Genomic DNA, 15612 nt, shown 5'->3' with positions numbered 1-15612 from the left:
ATCTTAAACACATTTCATGGGACCTATTGTTGTGCAGCATGTGGAGGCGGGAGCCGATGCTGATGCTGGATGCTGACGAGGCGCGATTTGCAACAAGAACAGCAAAAGCAACCAAAACACCAGGACTGCCTATGTGACCCAATTTCAAAGAGAGACGCAAAAGGAAAGTGAAGTCCCGATTTTAAGATGAGATGTGTGTGCGGTAGTGCCCATATGATTGTTGCAGATCGTTTGGGGTGTAGGAAAGGTCAGTGCTGCAGAGATGCAATCGCTGGAGGGATCGATCGTATCTGGTTATTGACAAAGACGCGCCAACGTAGGGTATACAAATGTTCGGCCTCACCTTTAGTGAATTCCAGTCTCTCTGGTAGGGTATACAAATTTTGCTAAAACCGCAAAAGATGATAAGCATGTGCTGGGCCATAAAATAACAGCTACTACAAAAGCAGCAACAACAGCTATGCGTTTCGCAGTCAGCAGTTCGTTGTCGCCTTGTCGTCCGGTTTCCGAGTCTCAGTTTCTCTCTTTTTTGAGAATTTAATGAGCATATACAGAACGAACACACACAGACACACACTCAAACCCATAAACTGCATATGTGTGTGGTGTGTGTTGGGTGTATGTTGTATGTGATTCATGCTTGCTGAAGAATTACAAAAATCTATCATAAACATTGGAAAAACATAAAAACATTGTTTCAGCATGAATTTTGATTAAGTAAATGTACATTTTCTATTACATTCATCCGTGTAATTTAGACATGTATTTTACATTCATTTTACATAAGGCACCAACCACACACACACACACACACACACAGAGAGCGTGAAGCGAGAAAGAGATGGACGACCGCTGACTCTCTCTATATTTGCTGGCAGCGACGCCGACAGCGCAGCTGAGCTCTCATTATTATATGCTTTTGCTTTTTGTGCTGCTGCTGCTGTGCTGTCTGTCTCTGCTTTTGCTTTTGCTTTCTCCCACTTGATTTTTTTTTGCTTTTTCTGGCGTTGCTGTCTCCGCTTTTTCTGATTTTTGCCCCCGCAGCAGTAATCGCTCGTTAATAGGAACCAGTTAGCGCTGACATGGACGTGGAGCCGAAGAGTGGAGTCCGATTCCAGATTTCCGATTCTTTGGGTCCTCCATATATCGCCATTATCGCCCATCGCCCTTCCAAGAACTGTTTTTGTTTAGATTTCGTTGCAGCCTAATGTAAACAGCTGTTTATGAGAAGGGGGCTTCAAAAATGGAAAAAGTGCCGCAAGAATCGAATTGGTCGAACGAATTATTGAATTTTTGAATTTTATTCAATAAACAAAATAAAACTTCCAAAAGTTTACGGAATTGTATTCTGTAATAGAACTAATTGTAAAAAACCTTCAACGAAATCACAACCTAAGTAGTAAATGATATTTTAAGAGTTCTGTAGATAATGATCTAACGATCATTTCATTATTTTGATTAGGTAGTCGGATTAGTTAAAAATATTCATATCGCCCGCGTGTCCGGTGATCTTGCGACGCTCCATCGAGAGTATGTACTGGATCTTAGACTGCATGACCATGGCATTGGGGATTGGCATATTACGCAGCTGGGCAGCCACGCTCATACCAAAGCATGTGAACTCGTCTTCGCCACGGGTCTCGCTTCGGTCCGAATGTGAGGACGGCATCACGCTGACCTCTGGTACCTTTGGAAGAGACGGCGGTGGCGTCGGTGGATGATGTTCAATTGGCATGGTCACGGGAAGAACGGTGAACAGCGGCGGCGCTGTTGGCATAATGTCTGGCTCTGTGGTGACGATCTCCTCAGGCTCCAGCTTGACCCCTTCCTGCAGCTTAATGGGCTTCAGACGGTGGAGACGTACAGACAGTCGCTTTAGTTGCGGCGCTTCACAAGTTTCGTTATCGTGCTCGCTCTAACGGTAAAAGAAACAGATTTTGGGTTAGGATTGGCCTCTGCGGATCGAAAGATCTCGGGAGTCAATATCTATAAATGTACCGTGTCTACGAACTCCGCCAGAAACTTGTGCAGTGGTGCGAACCAGGGCATCTTGGGACGATAGCGTCTAGGGTTCGATTTGATCTTCTTGAGCTCCTGATGGTAGCCGGTTCTAAGATTCTTGATCTTCATCTTAACCCCCTGGATGGAAAGTTCGTTTTCCCCCCGATCAATATTGGCATTGATCCCGGCCAGGATCCGCCTGTAGGCTGCGTTCCTTGCCCCCCTCAGGTAGGGCCTCTTGTTCCACAAGCAAGGCTCCCGCCCGTAAAGTTCCACAAACTTGACGGTGCGCTCATCGGTGAATCGGAAGGGCAGTCCGCTGCTCATCTCTCTGTGGTTTCACTGTACGCGTCGTACCAGCGAGCACAAAAGCACAAAGCAAACTTGATAACCTCTCTGTCGAAGCGCACTCTGCGAACTGATACAGCTTTTGTCAATATTTCTCGCTCTCTCTCTCTCTCTCTCTTGCCTTTCGCTCTCGCGAGTCAAGTTTCGTGCTCCGTGCTAGCTTGCTTCTTCGGTTAGGAATGCTGCGCTTTAAAATAAAGCAAATTTAATTCACGTGAGGTTCAAAAATGATATTGATCACATGTTTTAAGCTGTTATTCGATAGCACCAAAGTGCTTGATTATTTTGAACATATTTTGTTAAATATCAAAGCATATAAAATACGTTTAACGAAGCTGTTGAATTGCTTTGCTTTTCTGCTTTTTGTAGCCGCTGACATTGCTGTCGCTGCGAGAGAGAGGAGAGCATGCGCAAGGAGAAAGGAAGCTCTCTCAGAAGACGTCACTGCTGTTGCGGTTTCGGCATCTCCACTGCACCGTTCACATATTGCATGTACATATGTTCCTATGTGTGTGTGCGTGTGTGTGTAACAATGGACTTTTATCGAAAATTTGTCTGTCTTAAAAAACTTTAGAGAACTACTAAAACTTATGCATTCCTTTTTCATCTCTTATAAGAAAGAGATCGCTGATGTGCGTATAACAGAGGAATAACAGTAGCGGCAAAATGTTAACAGTTGTATATTTTGCAAGAAAATTTTATTTGCCGCATTCTATTGAATTTATATGCTATTTTTTCGAACCCAAGCCAGCTGCGTACACAATTTTCCCCTAATTTGACGTCATGCAATCTGGGTGTATCGGAATGCAGTCGACCATCCTTCCATCCCATCTTATTCCATGCTTTGCCAGGTACATGCATACATACATATGTACATGTTTTCTTCCCTTGCCACGACCTATTCCATCCCGATCCCGACAGCGGACCCCCGACTATTGTGAACTTTCAACAGCGCGTGACATCGTTATCCTTTGTGCGCGAGGGACACACAAGGAATAACTGCGGCGACAGTTTCAGCATCCATTTTCCTTCTTATCTTTTGTTGCGCCTTCTTTATGTTCTTTATGATTTTATGGTGGGAAAATGCCTCACAGCATCTGCGGATGGCCTGGCAGCCGAAATCTGGAATCAGCCATTGCAGTTGTAAATGGTTAAATTGATAGCTAAACTGATTTTTCCGATACATATATCTGTAGTCGATCGAGAGCCTCTACGATCTAGATTTGAAGCCCCTCAAAACTGTTGAAGAGTTGTTCTGTCTTACTTCAAGCTGGCTGCTATGACACCAAAATATAAGAAATTAAAGTACATAGTATAGCTGAGTTTTTAAGAAATCAAGAAACTTCATAAATTTAGAGTCCCTCCAGTAATTATGTTGCAGTGTTCCGGAAAGCGGTGCATACATAGGTACACAGTTCTAAATTCTATAAAAATTTTCAACCATTCTCTTGTTCAGTTAAAAATTTCCATATCTTTTTATGTATTTTTTCAATTTTCTATATTGAATACTGCATATAAATTTTTGGCGCCATTTTTAAAAAGCGACCCTCGGCCGTACGTCAACTGTGTGTGTACCAGAGAGAGCGAGCAAAGCGATTCTATATGTATGGGACGACGACTCATCCAAAGTGCTGGGTGTATGTGTGAAGAAAATAATTGAGAATTGCTATAATTTTGGCATAAAATGATGCGAAAAATGCTTTCTGCCTTGCATATTCACTGGGATTTGCGATATTACGTCTATTATCGCATCCATCGCGTTTTATTTGTTTTTACATTGCCATTTATCATGTTCCCTTTTGCGTTTGAAATTCTCCACTGCGCTCTCACCAACACAAACGTACACGCACATGCTGCCGCCGAGCAAACGTCGCAGCACACGTCGCTGCCGACGTCGCTGCCAGTCGGCACATTTCCTACCTACTCGTTTTCCTTCCAACGACAGACGCTAGAGCCCGTACAGTTTAATTTGCGCAACACACGAATAAGGTTGGTGGAACTCCTGCAATTGTGCATAAAAATATATTTATGAGAGGAAACAGTGCAATAGTTGATAATAGAGAAAAACAATACATAGAGTTTTGCCTCATGTGAAGAAGTGTACTTTGGCTGACATTTGTCTTAACCCTGAAGCAACGCTAGTGAGAATTTTAAAGTGGGTGCAGAAAAAAAACTGAAAAGAAACGCCGTCTCAGGCCGACGCTGTACCACGCCACAGAAAAAAGAGTCGTGAACGAGAGAAAGCGTTGCCATTTTGCCTTCAGACTGGTGGCGAGTCCAAAATGGCTACCGTTGAAATTTGTTCAGAAATGTGTTTTTCTTATGTGTTATTCCTATTGGAAACTTTGTCGAATTGTTTATTAGAAGAACGCCACGCTGGTGAAATGCGCGCCTTTTCCATATTTCATGCATTTTCCTTTTGTTTTTACTCGGCATTTAGCGTTTCTCTTTTCATTCGCCGGTTCCAGAGAGTGCGAGAGCGGGAGAGCAGCAGCACAAAAAAGAGAGCAACGCGTTTCTCTCTCGCAATGTCTGATTTCATTGCAAATACATTTGTTTGTTTTGTTTTTCCCAACAAATTCTACATATGTATATTCAATAGTTTCAAAAGTTTTCAAGAGTTTTAAAACGTTGTCCCTATTTAAAACGAATTTTTTTTTGTATTTCAACGCCGTCACAGACGGCGACGCGACAGACGCCATCCGCTCTCTCTCTCAGACCATCTGCCGCCGCTTATATTTTTGCACCTCTGTCAGCGTCTGCGTCGACTGAAGCAGCGCCTGTACGTGTGTGCTGTGCCGCCTTCGCCCTGACTAGCACGACTCAACCTCGTTCAGTTCGATAGAGGTTGGTAAGCGCTTTAAACGCTTTGTCTGAAGAAAAAGTATAAAATAAATTAAAGAGAAATATATCAATAGTTTCGGTTTAACTATACCCCCAGTGCTTGATACAGTTGTGAATTTGAATATGGCTATACTGCCTGAAATAGCAGAGACCTCAAGAGACTAGCTTTTCAGTCAATTTTCTGTTTTATAATTGCTCTCTGCCTAATGTTAATACTCAATAGAGTTCCGTTTACGGTTTGCCAGTCAGTTTTGTGGCTCTTTTCATAGCAAAAATGTGTATTTTCATAAAAAAATGTATCACACTTTGTCCAGTTTTTCCCATTGCCAATCTCTTCGTTGCGTTGCTTTGGAGAGCCTGTACCGGGCCCCTCGCTGTGGCTATGGCATACAGAAAAAGCCAAGTGTTGCCATTCCGTTCCGTTTTGTACTCGCTGCTTCGCAGACTGCTCTTTGGCTATCTTTGCGGGGGGAAAATAAAATCAAGTGTCTGAAAATGGCATAGGTTTGGAAACGTCTTTGATGTTGTAAAACTTCAATTAATATTCGTATTAATTATTAAGTGGCGCGCGCGCTGGTACAGAAACACGCGAGAAGCAGCAAGAGCGCGCGCGCGCATTTTTTCTCAGCGTCAATGTTGACGCGGGCAGAAGCAGCAGCAGCAGCAGTATTGCCGTCTCTTTTGGGTCGCCATTGCTAGGGTCGTCTCTCCGTGCTGGTGGTGGCTTCGCTCTCTGCTCTCGCCTCAGCTAGCGTTTCGGTTGAGGAACATGGCGCGCGCTTCTAAAAAATGTGCTGTTCAAAAAAACATTTAAAATTTAATTTTTTTTGCAGTAATACTTCCTTTTATTTGTTTTATATACTAACTTCTCTTTCTCTTCTTTTCAGCTTGAAGCAAGCATAAAATAGTTGTATTACTTCTTTATAAATAGTAACAGACAAATCACAAAATTATTATGGCCGATAAACCAAAACGCCCTCTTTCTGCCTACATGCTGTGGCTGAACAGTGCCCGCGAGGGCATCAAGCGCGAGACTCCCGGCATCAAGGTCACCGAGGTGGCCAAGCGCGGAGGAGAATTATGGAGAGCCATGAAGGACAAGTCGGTGAGTACACGGAAAGCGGAAAGATCCCCTAAGAATCGGTTATAATTCATTCTTCTTTGATCTCTGCAGGAATGGGAGGCAAAGGCTGCCAAGGCTAAGGATGATTACGATCGTGCCGTCAAGGAGTTTGAGGCTAATGGTGGTAGTAATTCCGCCAATGGCAATGCCAAGAAACGCTCCAAGCCCGCGAAAAAACCCGCAAAGAAGACCAAGAAGGACGACTCTGACGATGATGATGATGATGAGAGCGAGTAGGATGGATCTTTCAAGGACCATCTTGCATTCACCATCAGTTATCCATCACCAGTCATACAACAAAACACTACAACATCAGTGGATCGAAGATTTTACCTGCAAAACGAACACCACACACGATATATGCAGTCCCCTTCACCAATCTTATAATAGAGCAAACACACACAAAAATCGATAGATCATCCATCAGAAAAGTAACACCAAAACTGCATGAGCTGTTCGTGTTGCCAGAAACGGCAGGAGGAGAGCCAATCCAACCACAAAAAATAAGAAAAATTGTATTTATACATATGAATTTAAGTCTTAGTAGTCGTTTCTTTTATAATGCCCTATACACACCAAGAGAGATAGACACAATCCACAAACAAAAGTTGAACGAAAAAAGTACAGAGGGATCAACAGCATGTAAAAATGTGTGTTTTCCTCTAGCGATCTCTTCTGCGGCGAGGAGATGGAACTTATCTTGCGTATAAAAATTGTAAAGTAAACGATAAAATAATTCCATTAAAAATAAAAACATGAAAACAAGTTCTCCCGGTGGATGTTTTCGATTAGATGTAGCGTTGTACAAATGCAGGGCCTCCAGAGAGTAAGATTAGCGATCCACATTACACACACAAACAACACAACACCGCAAATGAAACAAACGAAATATCGCTCAGGTCTTTTCGTCATTTCGTAATTGCATTAAACTTTAATAATGTTTAAACGTCTTGTTATGTAAAAAAGATGTGTAGCCGAAGAAGCAGAAGGTAGAGGATGAGTTTTGGAGAGAAAGCAGATGTAATTGCATTTAATCGGTAGATTTAATTGATAATTATACATATAATTTAATGAGAAACCCACAAAATAAAGCGAAAAATACATTTTTTAAATGCGTTAAATATGGGTTCCTTTCCCGAGAGTGTTTATTATTTTTGGGCTGGCTGGGTCTTGCCTTTCACGTTTTCCCCCATCAATGAAACACGAGTATATTGTTTGTTTTTAACCTCTTCTTTATTTTTAATATCAATACGAATTCAATGGATTTGCTCCGTTTGTTGCTTTATGCAAAAATCATCATTCCAACGATTCATGTGGGATTTAGTTCTATATATTTATCTATATATTATCGTATGGGTTAGCACCCCAAATACCTTTACGAGTTCTTGTTTTCACTTTGGGATTATCAATGGTTAACAAATCTAAAACACAACACAACCCTACAAAACAATATCTATCGATTCGGTGCAATGGATGATGGTGTTGGGTTTGGTGTGGTTCGATTATGGGTGAAACATACAATGATTAAAGCTTAAATTTATCTTGTATATTGGGTTGGGCGGGTACTCTCCTATCCTTAAATTGTTCCAGATCTTGGCAATTAAGTTAACGAGTCCTTTGTTTTTTTTTTTTTTTTTATCAGTTTTCCACGTTGGACAAACAGAGAAGGTGTTGCGCTTATTTTATTACAGAGCTTAATCTACGAATTATGGCCAACAAAAAAACAAAGTCTCTCTCAGAGCCAATCCACAAAAAATGAAATGAAAATGGGTATGAAACGAAAGAAGCTGTTTCAAGGGGTGTCCAGTAGGTGAGTCTGTGCCATTATCCACATTTTCCTTGTGGACCGAAGCACCATACGGAGAGCGGCATTTAAGCCCTGCCCCCGTCTTTTCCATCTAATTGCGATTCAGCCAGAATATTGTCTTCAGCACAAAGTAGGCCAGGCCCAGGCAATAGACGATCTTCTCCCGCTGCATGCGCTGCTCGTTGTTGATCTCAATGTTGAGCACGCGGCGATTCAGCTTGGCCAGCTGGCGGCGCAGATACAAGATCTCCTCGTGGGGCGTCAGTTCGCCCATTGGCGTGCCCTCGCGTTGGGCCAGCATCGAGGCATCCAGATTGTTGTGCTGCTGCTGCTGCAGGTTCAGCTGAGAACGCTTGCTGGCACTGCCCGTGGTTAGCTATGAGAAGAGAAGAATTCGAGCATTAAAGCAGTTTATCACTTGGCCAGACTTCAGCATGACTCCAGCGTTACCCACAGATATGTTTTGATACACCATTTGAAATCGGAAATTAAAAAATATATAAGATTCAGTGTGTTGCCTCTGCTCAACAGACAGTGTCCAGTGACAGTTTTGGGTCTAGCATCACAAAAAACTAACGAAAATTTTCTGTTAAACAAAATTTGTGTAGTAAACCACATTTTTGGTCTCTACAATGTCACATCAGCCCTTTCCCCACGCCGACGATGAGGAGGAGCCGCCCAAGTTGGAGCCCATCATCAGTGCGATGAAATGCGAGCAGACCGGACACATTATGGAGGCCATCCTGTTGTACGAGGAGAGCATCTACAAGCTGAATCAGATGTGCGATGCAGAGCCCAACAAAAGGCAGCTGTGCACCAAGTACATGAAGATATACGAGGCCCGGGCCAAGCAGCTCAGGGAGCAGGTGAAGAGCCACTTGCAAAGCAGTCGAGTACTGGACCACATCAACATCGAGCGGGATTCGCGCGGCAAGAGCTATCAGCGACTGTTCGGTGCCTATCTGGACGACAATGTCAAGGAGGCGCACATCAATGAGCCGCATCTGACGGACCAGAATCACATTCGAAACCTACTGAACTTCCTGGAAGTTCTGGTCAAGAACTGTCGCTATCTGAAGTACATTCGTCTCACCACCCGTCCAGATCCCGTTGTGCCCAGGAACCAGCAGATCATCCTAGAACAGATACGCTCCGATCTGGCCACCGGCAACATTCAGCTGCACTACCAAATGGACGACACGCTTCACGACCGCAAAATCGTGCTCAGCTCGGGGGTGGTGATCAAGATTGGTCGCGGTCTGCACTACTTTGAGGCCAGTGACAATAGCTACACCCTGGGCTTGTGCGACTTCGATTTTCGCAAGTGCCAGGCCACCGAGGTGGACATCTGGAAGTGTCGGGCCTTTGCCAAGAAGCCGAAGGTCCCGGGCGAGCCACAGATTGAAGAGGAAGAGGCGCGCGCCGAATCGGTGCCCAACGGCTACTCCAGTGACTAGGGAGAGGGCTACTTATCAACCGAAATAGCACTAAAAATCAATAAAAGCAGCAGTTGTTAATCTCTAGCAAGGCAGACGACCTGTGTGTTGAGCGGGGCGGACTATTACCAAAGGCGTCGATCGCATTTCGTCACGGCTGGCTGCATGTGTTTGCTGATAAGTCGAGTGGCTTAACCCCAATTGCTTACCTGCGAATCGGACTCCACGGAGTTGGCATCGTTGGTGTGGAAGCCCATGCGGGCTGTGCCATTGGCACGCACGTATTGCGTGGCATTCCCTTGCTCGTCCTCGTCATAGTCCTGATCCTGGCCATACACGTGATGTCCGTTGGCCCTGATGGGGGAACTCTCCTCGGAGGCCGACGGGAAGTGATGGTCGGTGAGTGTGATGACGCGCGGCGGTGTCTGGACGCGTGCATAGCTCGCCGAGGGATTCTTGGGTAGAATGGAGTTCTCCAGCTGAATCTCGCGCGGTGCCGAGCGCGTCTCCAGATGCTGATTGTGCCCCAGCACAACAATCCGGTCGGGCACATTCATGTCGATCTTGTCGTGATAGTTCCAAGAGCTGATGAACTGATTCCCGTTCTGGTTGGACAGCAACAGATCCTCGTCAGAGTACTCGCCCGTGGCCTTGATGCGCTTGGGTACGCGCATTTTGTCGTTGATTTCGTGCGCGAATTTTGCCTCGTTATAGAGATCGTCGTCCAGGCCATTGAACATGGGTGTGGGCGATTGGGGAGTCGCCATTGTGCTTCGTTCCTGTTTCTTTTCCTTCCGGCGGGGTCACTCGGGGTCTGGTCTGGGCCTCCTCTTTTTGCGGATTAACAGCAATCGATGTTTTTTTTTTGATGATGAGTTTTGAGGAGGCGGTGAGAGAGACGTTTTCAAAACAAATTAGGACACGGAATTTTGGTTGTGCAACATTTTGCACTGCGACTCGGTGCTCCTTCTATCTTGTGTGTGTGTGTCTACTTACAATTTTTCTCGAATGACAGGAAAATGTCCGCAAATTCCGTATTAATTTAAAATTTTTTCCTGTCTTTTGTTATGTGTGGGAGGGTGGCCAGAACCTTCTGAAAAATACCGAAAATGATTGGAACAGTGCTGTTATGGAGTGTTCTCGAGCTGTTAGTATCCGTACTATTCGATAGACTTGATAAATATTTGGCGCGTATTCGAATTATATACTGATATAGCCTAGAATGATATTCAATTGACGAAGTTATGCCCTAAATTAAAGATTAAAAATGGACATGCTACGAACTGATTTTAATTGAACTAGTTTATGTGCAATGAACGCGTTGAAAAATATTCGATTGTCAAATCCACATTCGGCGCTGTTAAGCGCACTCGTTTACCAACACTACAATATACCAGAACACCAAAAATACCAAAGCGAGTTGGCCGCGCTCTTTTATAACTAAATTTCCACAACCTTCGGCTCTCAACTCGTGGTGGGTTTTCAAAATTTGCTCTCTTTTCAGAGGTGAAGAGAGCGTTTTCGTGGTGACTTACCCCTCATTTTCGTGGTGTGAGAAACATGTATCTTACGGGAACGAATTGGATAAAATTATTTGTTCAGGGCTGAGAGGGCCAACTATCAAGTAATATTAAACTGAATATCAAAATTGACGAATTTCATATCACAAAATATCATGGTATGGCAGCCCGCAGCAACTACGAATTGCACGAGTCTGGCAACGCCACAAAACGACGGCACATTCGTTTTATGTTGTTTTTTTTGTACCTTAATATGTATATAATGCAATAAAAAGGACTTCTGAAAATTGCCAATCCTGAACAAAATTATGTATCTATTGGATAAAATTATTTGTTTAGGGCTGATAGGGCCAACTAGCTAGTAATATTAAACGGAATATCAAATTCGAGGAATATCAACGTTGAATGTTTTGAAAAAAACAATCGATACTATCGTGATAGTATCAGGCTCAAGTAATTATTATTAAAAAACCATTGAAACTTTTTAGGAACTTGTCCATTGTAAAAATTAAATGCCACCTGTCGATTTGTCTACAAATGTGTTTCGTATTTTATAGCAGCCAATCCAAATATATCAAAAGCGCAACGACTGTAGCTCGATACTATCATGATAGTTGCAAAACCGTCGATAGTAGAGGCTAGCAGTAAAATATCGATACTACCGATAGTGCCCTCGATGGTTTGACACCTCTATTCGGCAGACGCGCGTCTTTTTTTTCGAGTGGGTTTTGCAGCATTCTAAGTGAACGTACCCCTAAATCAATTACAAATTCAAGAAAAAAGTAAGTTTATCACCTTTTGGAAGGTTAGAAGCAGGACCATCAGTGCGTGTATGAAAATTCGAACGACAAAGATAACTTGGAGCCTTTGCACTGCTCTGCCGCTGTTGCCGGGTACAGTCGCTCAGAGATGAAACTTGCGTTCAGCGCGCGAAACTGCAGACACAAATAAATAGTTTTCTCCGCCCTCTGCGGCCGTTTGTGTGTGTGATAACTATAAATAAAATATAGCGCTCGCCTTTATACATATTTTAATGCATACACAAATATCCTCACTTTGTTACAGCACGTTTTTGAGCAGACATCATAGAAATCTGACATGGAGCGACGCCTGAGACGCCCGCGTCGCGATGAGACTGCAGCAGCCCCTCTCGCCACCACACAGCCCAGCCTTTTGCCCGTTACCAGGCGGGCTGGCTCACTGGCAGCTGCAGCCGCTAGTGGCCCGGCGACACGGACACGTGTCTCGCCCTCGCGCAACAAGGCCGTCCAACCGGCCCCAGAAGTGGACGTGGGTCCGCGCACAAGGCGCTCCAGCCGTCCTCGCTCCTCGATCGGACCGATAACTTCATCTCTGCCCGTCAAGACGTCGGTTAAAGCGCCAACACCCATCAGAGAGGTCCCTGAGGTGAGTGAAAATCCATTTTCTTAGCCAATAAAGTCGCTATCGAGGGTGGTGTGGGCCCTTATCTGTGCGAGGGTCAGCCCTGCTTGGAATTCTGAGAATTATCAGTAAAAGAATGTTCTGCTTTAGCTTCGATAAGCGATGTAATCCATGAGAACCCTTACTCACGGCCCAATCCATTGCAGGTATCAACGCCTGTGCGGCAAGCGACCAGCAATTTGCCCATGACCCTCACCACCAACACCACCAGCCGGGCACCCAACAAATCCTTCAACACCAGCTCCGTGAATAGCAGCGCGGTGAACACATACAGCAGCAGCAGCACAGTCACTGAACACATTGAGATACGCACCGAAGGCGAGGGCCAAGTGGACATCGATGCTATACGCAAACGGCTCACAGAGAGATTAAGGCGATCCGTGTCGAAGACCTTTTCGAATTTGGGCGGAACCAAAGCGACCAACACGGAGGATGGCGGCAGTCGCTACAGTAGAAGTTTGTCGCGATCGGTGTACGAGGATGAAAAGTCGTCGAAGCGAAGCTACTCAACGGGCGAGGAGGACCTGTACGAGGAGGATGAACTGGAGGAGGATGAGTTCCGCAGCTTCAATGCCACACTTCAGTCGTCCAATCTGGGCGAGACCTCGTGTCGCCAGATGAAGTCTCCTGAGGAGTTTGGCGGCAGGCTGGGAGCCTTCCTTCTGTTGCTTTTGGTGCCCTTTTGTGTCTACTATCTCACCTGGAGCTGCGCGGTGCGCAACAGTTGCCAATTCAAGAATGTGAATCTAGCGGTTCTGTTCGACTGGAAATATCTGGCAAGCCAGGTGTTCCAAATCCGAGTGGTGGGATCCTTTGTGGCATACCAAGTGGCTGTTTTCCTGCTGGTGGCCCTGCTGCCAGGACGCCGCGTACATCTCACCCGGGAAACCTACACATTCAACTCTTTAGCCGTGGCTATGGTTTTGATCGTCGCCGGTGGCTATGCCGAGTATAAGAAGTATGCCGTCGTCAGCTATATATTGCGCCACTATCTGCGCTTCTGCATCTTTGGGATTGTGAGTGCTTTCGTTGCGGCTGCTTGGAGCTATTGGCGCGTGGACACCGCCAAGTACAATGTGCTCAGGCACAATGTGTCGAACGAATACGGCCGCACCGGGAGCTTTGTGGTGGATTTTGCCCTCGGCAGGCAGCTGAACCCCAAGTGGATGGGAGAAGTGGACTGGAAGCAATTCTACTATCGTCTCTCCTTGATTAGCACCCTTCTGTATGCGACATGCTACATCTACCAGACCCTGCAGTGGCCCAAGCCACATCCGATGTCGGACGGAATAACCCTGGCGCGCTATTACATAAAAAATACCCACTACGATCCGGGAACATTGCTCTCGGCTAGCTGCCTGTTGCTCTACGTACTCGACGCGATTGTCTTCGAGCATCATATGAGTTCGTCCTTCGAGCTGCAGTACGAGGGCTACGGTGCTCTCCTGCTGCTGCGCTATGCGGCCACTCCCTACCTGTTGACCGCCGTGACAAAATACTTCTACGATCAGCGTGTGCCCATTACCTGCTGGTATGCCCCCATCGGAGTGGTCTCCCTGCTGTTGCTCGGCCTCTGTGTGAAGCGCTTCAGCAGTGCCTACAAGTACAAGTACAGGCTCAACCCGCAGAACTCCATCTTTGCCAATATCGAGACGATTCACACCTTCCAGGGCAATCGCATCCTGCTGACCGGCCTCTGGGGTCATGTGCGTCAGCCCAACTACTTGGGCGACATCATTGCATTGGTGGCTCTGGCAACACCAATGGCGCTGCGACTGGCCTGGCCCCCAGTGCTGGGGCTGGGACTGCTCGTCCTGGTGCTGCTGCATCGCACCACGCGCTCGAATGCCCGCAACCATGCGCGCTATCACTCCGCATGGAATCGCTACTGCGCCCGGGTGCGGTACTCCATTCTGCCGAAGGTCTTCTAAGAGATCACACATAATATAGTTTATTTTCAGTTTGTTTTTTTAATTTCTGTAATCATTTCGTTTTTAGTTCAGTTTACCCTTTTGTGTTTCGAATTGTATATATCAATACTCGTGTATCCATTACTGACAACACCATCATCTCTCATTGATTTTAGTACAAAATTTGATTTTTAGTCTCACCAACGCACAACCAACGGACATTTAACAACAACTACTTTTAATCTACACTTAATTAAGCTCAGTTAAACCCACATAGTTGTGGCTATAGGAACATCTGTCTGTATGATAGGCTATACGCTTAAGATTTAGACACCATAAATATTGATTACTCTCTGTATAATACATACTTACAGATATAGGAATTACTTTATATATTTAAATATCAATTAAATAAATGCTTAGTTTCTATACTATAAAGAAACGCAGAAGAAAGGGTGTAATTACTGTATATCTGAATGAAATCCCAAGGATATTTTTCCAAAAAAGGGAAAAAGGGATTATTAGAAATATCTGGATAATGGATAGGAGAATGTAAATAGGAGACTAAAGTGGAAATCGATCGTGTAGGATGTTCAGAGTTATAGCTGTTAAATCAAATGAATTTTTAGCATATGAGTGAGTCGGATTGTAAATCCCTAAATAATCCGAAACTATTTTTGAAGAGTTTTTGTGGGCGATTAAAAGTCTAGTTTTGTTGCAGAATTTTTATGTCTTTAAGGTCAAGTCCGCCCTTAACTTGATTTCAAGTTGAATCCAAATATAAAATATGATGGAGCATATTTCATGCCTTTTGCCACAAACTGTGGTTGATGATGATGATGAATGCCAGCCAACGAATAAAAGAAGTAATTTTGTGTAAAAATGCCCCTGCTACACTCGGTGCCCGATTCCTTACCATGCCCCTCACCGCACAAAGTTCTGTGGTGTGGGCGTGCCCCAAAGCCGTTACAACTGTTAATGACATTTACGAATGTTTGCGAGAGACCAAACTTGCTGGAAGCACACCGTCTCTCCCTTCCATCCGTCCAGCCACCACACACATAATGCCAAAATAATGACGAAGTCTGGCTTGCACCTCCGTCCCCCCAATGCCAACCAGCTTCGGCATGATTCCCCGCTCTGCCGTGGAATAGAAAAATGACGCGGAAACTGTCAAAAA

At 44.9% G+C, this 15612-nt stretch overlaps 5 protein-coding genes across 7 annotated transcripts; 3 read left to right on the top strand and 2 right to left on the bottom strand.

Moving 5' to 3' along the window:
- Nucleotides 1–1287: 1287 nt before the first annotated feature.
- LOC111074523 lies at nucleotides 1288–2440 on the bottom strand. Its single transcript, XM_022367324.2, has 2 exons — nucleotides 1999–2440; nucleotides 1288–1915 (listed from the first exon to the last, which is right to left on the bottom strand). The coding sequence occupies exons 1-2, from the start codon at nucleotides 2326–2328 to the stop codon at nucleotides 1472–1474; spliced, it is 774 nt and encodes a 257-aa protein (XP_022223016.2). The 5' UTR covers nucleotides 2329–2440; the 3' UTR covers nucleotides 1288–1471.
- Nucleotides 2441–4281: 1841 nt separating this feature from the next.
- Nucleotides 4282–7437, top strand: LOC111074528 (high mobility group protein D). The gene is made up of 3 exons (XM_022367330.2): nucleotides 4282–4338; nucleotides 6081–6298; nucleotides 6368–7437. The coding sequence occupies exons 2-3, from the start codon at nucleotides 6149–6151 to the stop codon at nucleotides 6551–6553; spliced, it is 336 nt and encodes a 111-aa protein (XP_022223022.2). The 5' UTR covers nucleotides 4282–4338; nucleotides 6081–6148; the 3' UTR covers nucleotides 6554–7437.
- A 90-nt stretch (nucleotides 7438–7527) lies between these two features.
- Nucleotides 7528–10663, bottom strand: LOC111074554 (transport and Golgi organization protein 11). Of its 2 annotated transcripts, XM_022367360.2 has the most exons (3): nucleotides 10556–10663; nucleotides 9769–10389; nucleotides 7528–8499 (listed from the first exon to the last, which is right to left on the bottom strand). In XM_022367360.2, exons 2-3 carry the CDS (start codon nucleotides 10324–10326, stop codon nucleotides 8215–8217), a joined length of 843 nt encoding a protein of 280 aa, XP_022223052.2. In that variant the 5' UTR covers nucleotides 10327–10389; nucleotides 10556–10663; the 3' UTR covers nucleotides 7528–8214. The 2 variants fall into 2 exon arrangements, with proteins under 2 accessions (XP_022223052.2, XP_022223055.1); XM_022367363.2 differs by lacking the exons at nucleotides 9769–10389; nucleotides 10556–10663 and adding an exon at nucleotides 8578–8613.
- Nucleotides 8641–9626, top strand: LOC111074556 (MIT domain-containing protein 1). Its single transcript, XM_022367365.2, has one exon. The coding sequence runs from the start codon at nucleotides 8756–8758 to the stop codon at nucleotides 9578–9580; it is 825 nt and encodes a 274-aa protein (XP_022223057.1). The 5' UTR covers nucleotides 8641–8755; the 3' UTR covers nucleotides 9581–9626.
- Nucleotides 10664–11757: 1094 nt separating the features above from the next.
- Nucleotides 11758–14879, top strand: LOC111074553 (lamin-B receptor). 2 transcript variants are annotated; one of them, XM_022367358.2, is made up of 3 exons: nucleotides 11758–11861; nucleotides 12145–12486; nucleotides 12669–14879. In XM_022367358.2, the coding sequence occupies exons 2-3, from the start codon at nucleotides 12178–12180 to the stop codon at nucleotides 14451–14453; spliced, it is 2094 nt and encodes a 697-aa protein (XP_022223050.2). In that variant the 5' UTR covers nucleotides 11758–11861; nucleotides 12145–12177; the 3' UTR covers nucleotides 14454–14879. The 2 variants fall into 2 exon arrangements, with proteins under 2 accessions (XP_022223050.2, XP_022223051.2); XM_022367359.2 differs by lacking the exon at nucleotides 11758–11861 and adding an exon at nucleotides 11983–12061.
- Nucleotides 14880–15612: the final 733 nt, after the last annotated feature.

This window comes from Drosophila obscura, unplaced genomic scaffold, assembly GCF_018151105.1.
Source record: "Drosophila obscura isolate BZ-5 IFL unplaced genomic scaffold, ASM1815110v1 contig_186, whole genome shotgun sequence".
Classification (NCBI taxonomy): domain Eukaryota; kingdom Metazoa; phylum Arthropoda; class Insecta; order Diptera; family Drosophilidae; genus Drosophila; species Drosophila obscura.
Note: the sequence above shows the minus strand (reverse complement) of the source record. Positions and strands in the feature narration are given on the sequence as shown.

Bases quoted from the DNA above. Each gene is read 5' to 3' on its own strand.
- LOC111074523 (XM_022367324.2), bottom strand. From the start codon at position 2,328: ATGAGCAGCGGACTGCCCTTCCGATTCACCGATGAGCGCACCGTCAAG. The intron at 1,916-1,998 runs GTACATTTATAG...TTTTACCGTTAG, and splicing joins TGGCGGAGTTCGTAGACACG to AGCGAGCACGATAACGAAAC.
- LOC111074528 (XM_022367330.2), top strand. From the start codon at position 6,149: ATGGCCGATAAACCAAAACGCCCTCTTTCTGCCTACATGCTGTGGCTG. The intron at 6,299-6,367 runs GTGAGTACACGG...TGATCTCTGCAG, and splicing joins GAGCCATGAAGGACAAGTCG to GAATGGGAGGCAAAGGCTGC.
- LOC111074556 (XM_022367365.2), top strand. From the start codon at position 8,756: ATGTCACATCAGCCCTTTCCCCACGCCGACGATGAGGAGGAGCCGCCC.
- LOC111074554 (XM_022367360.2), bottom strand. From the start codon at position 10,326: ATGGCGACTCCCCAATCGCCCACACCCATGTTCAATGGCCTGGACGAC. The intron at 8,500-9,768 runs GTAAGCAATTGG...CTCTTCTCATAG, and splicing joins CCGTGGAGTCCGATTCGCAG to CTAACCACGGGCAGTGCCAG.
- LOC111074553 (XM_022367358.2), top strand. From the start codon at position 12,178: ATGGAGCGACGCCTGAGACGCCCGCGTCGCGATGAGACTGCAGCAGCC. The intron at 12,487-12,668 runs GTGAGTGAAAAT...AATCCATTGCAG, and splicing joins CCATCAGAGAGGTCCCTGAG to GTATCAACGCCTGTGCGGCA.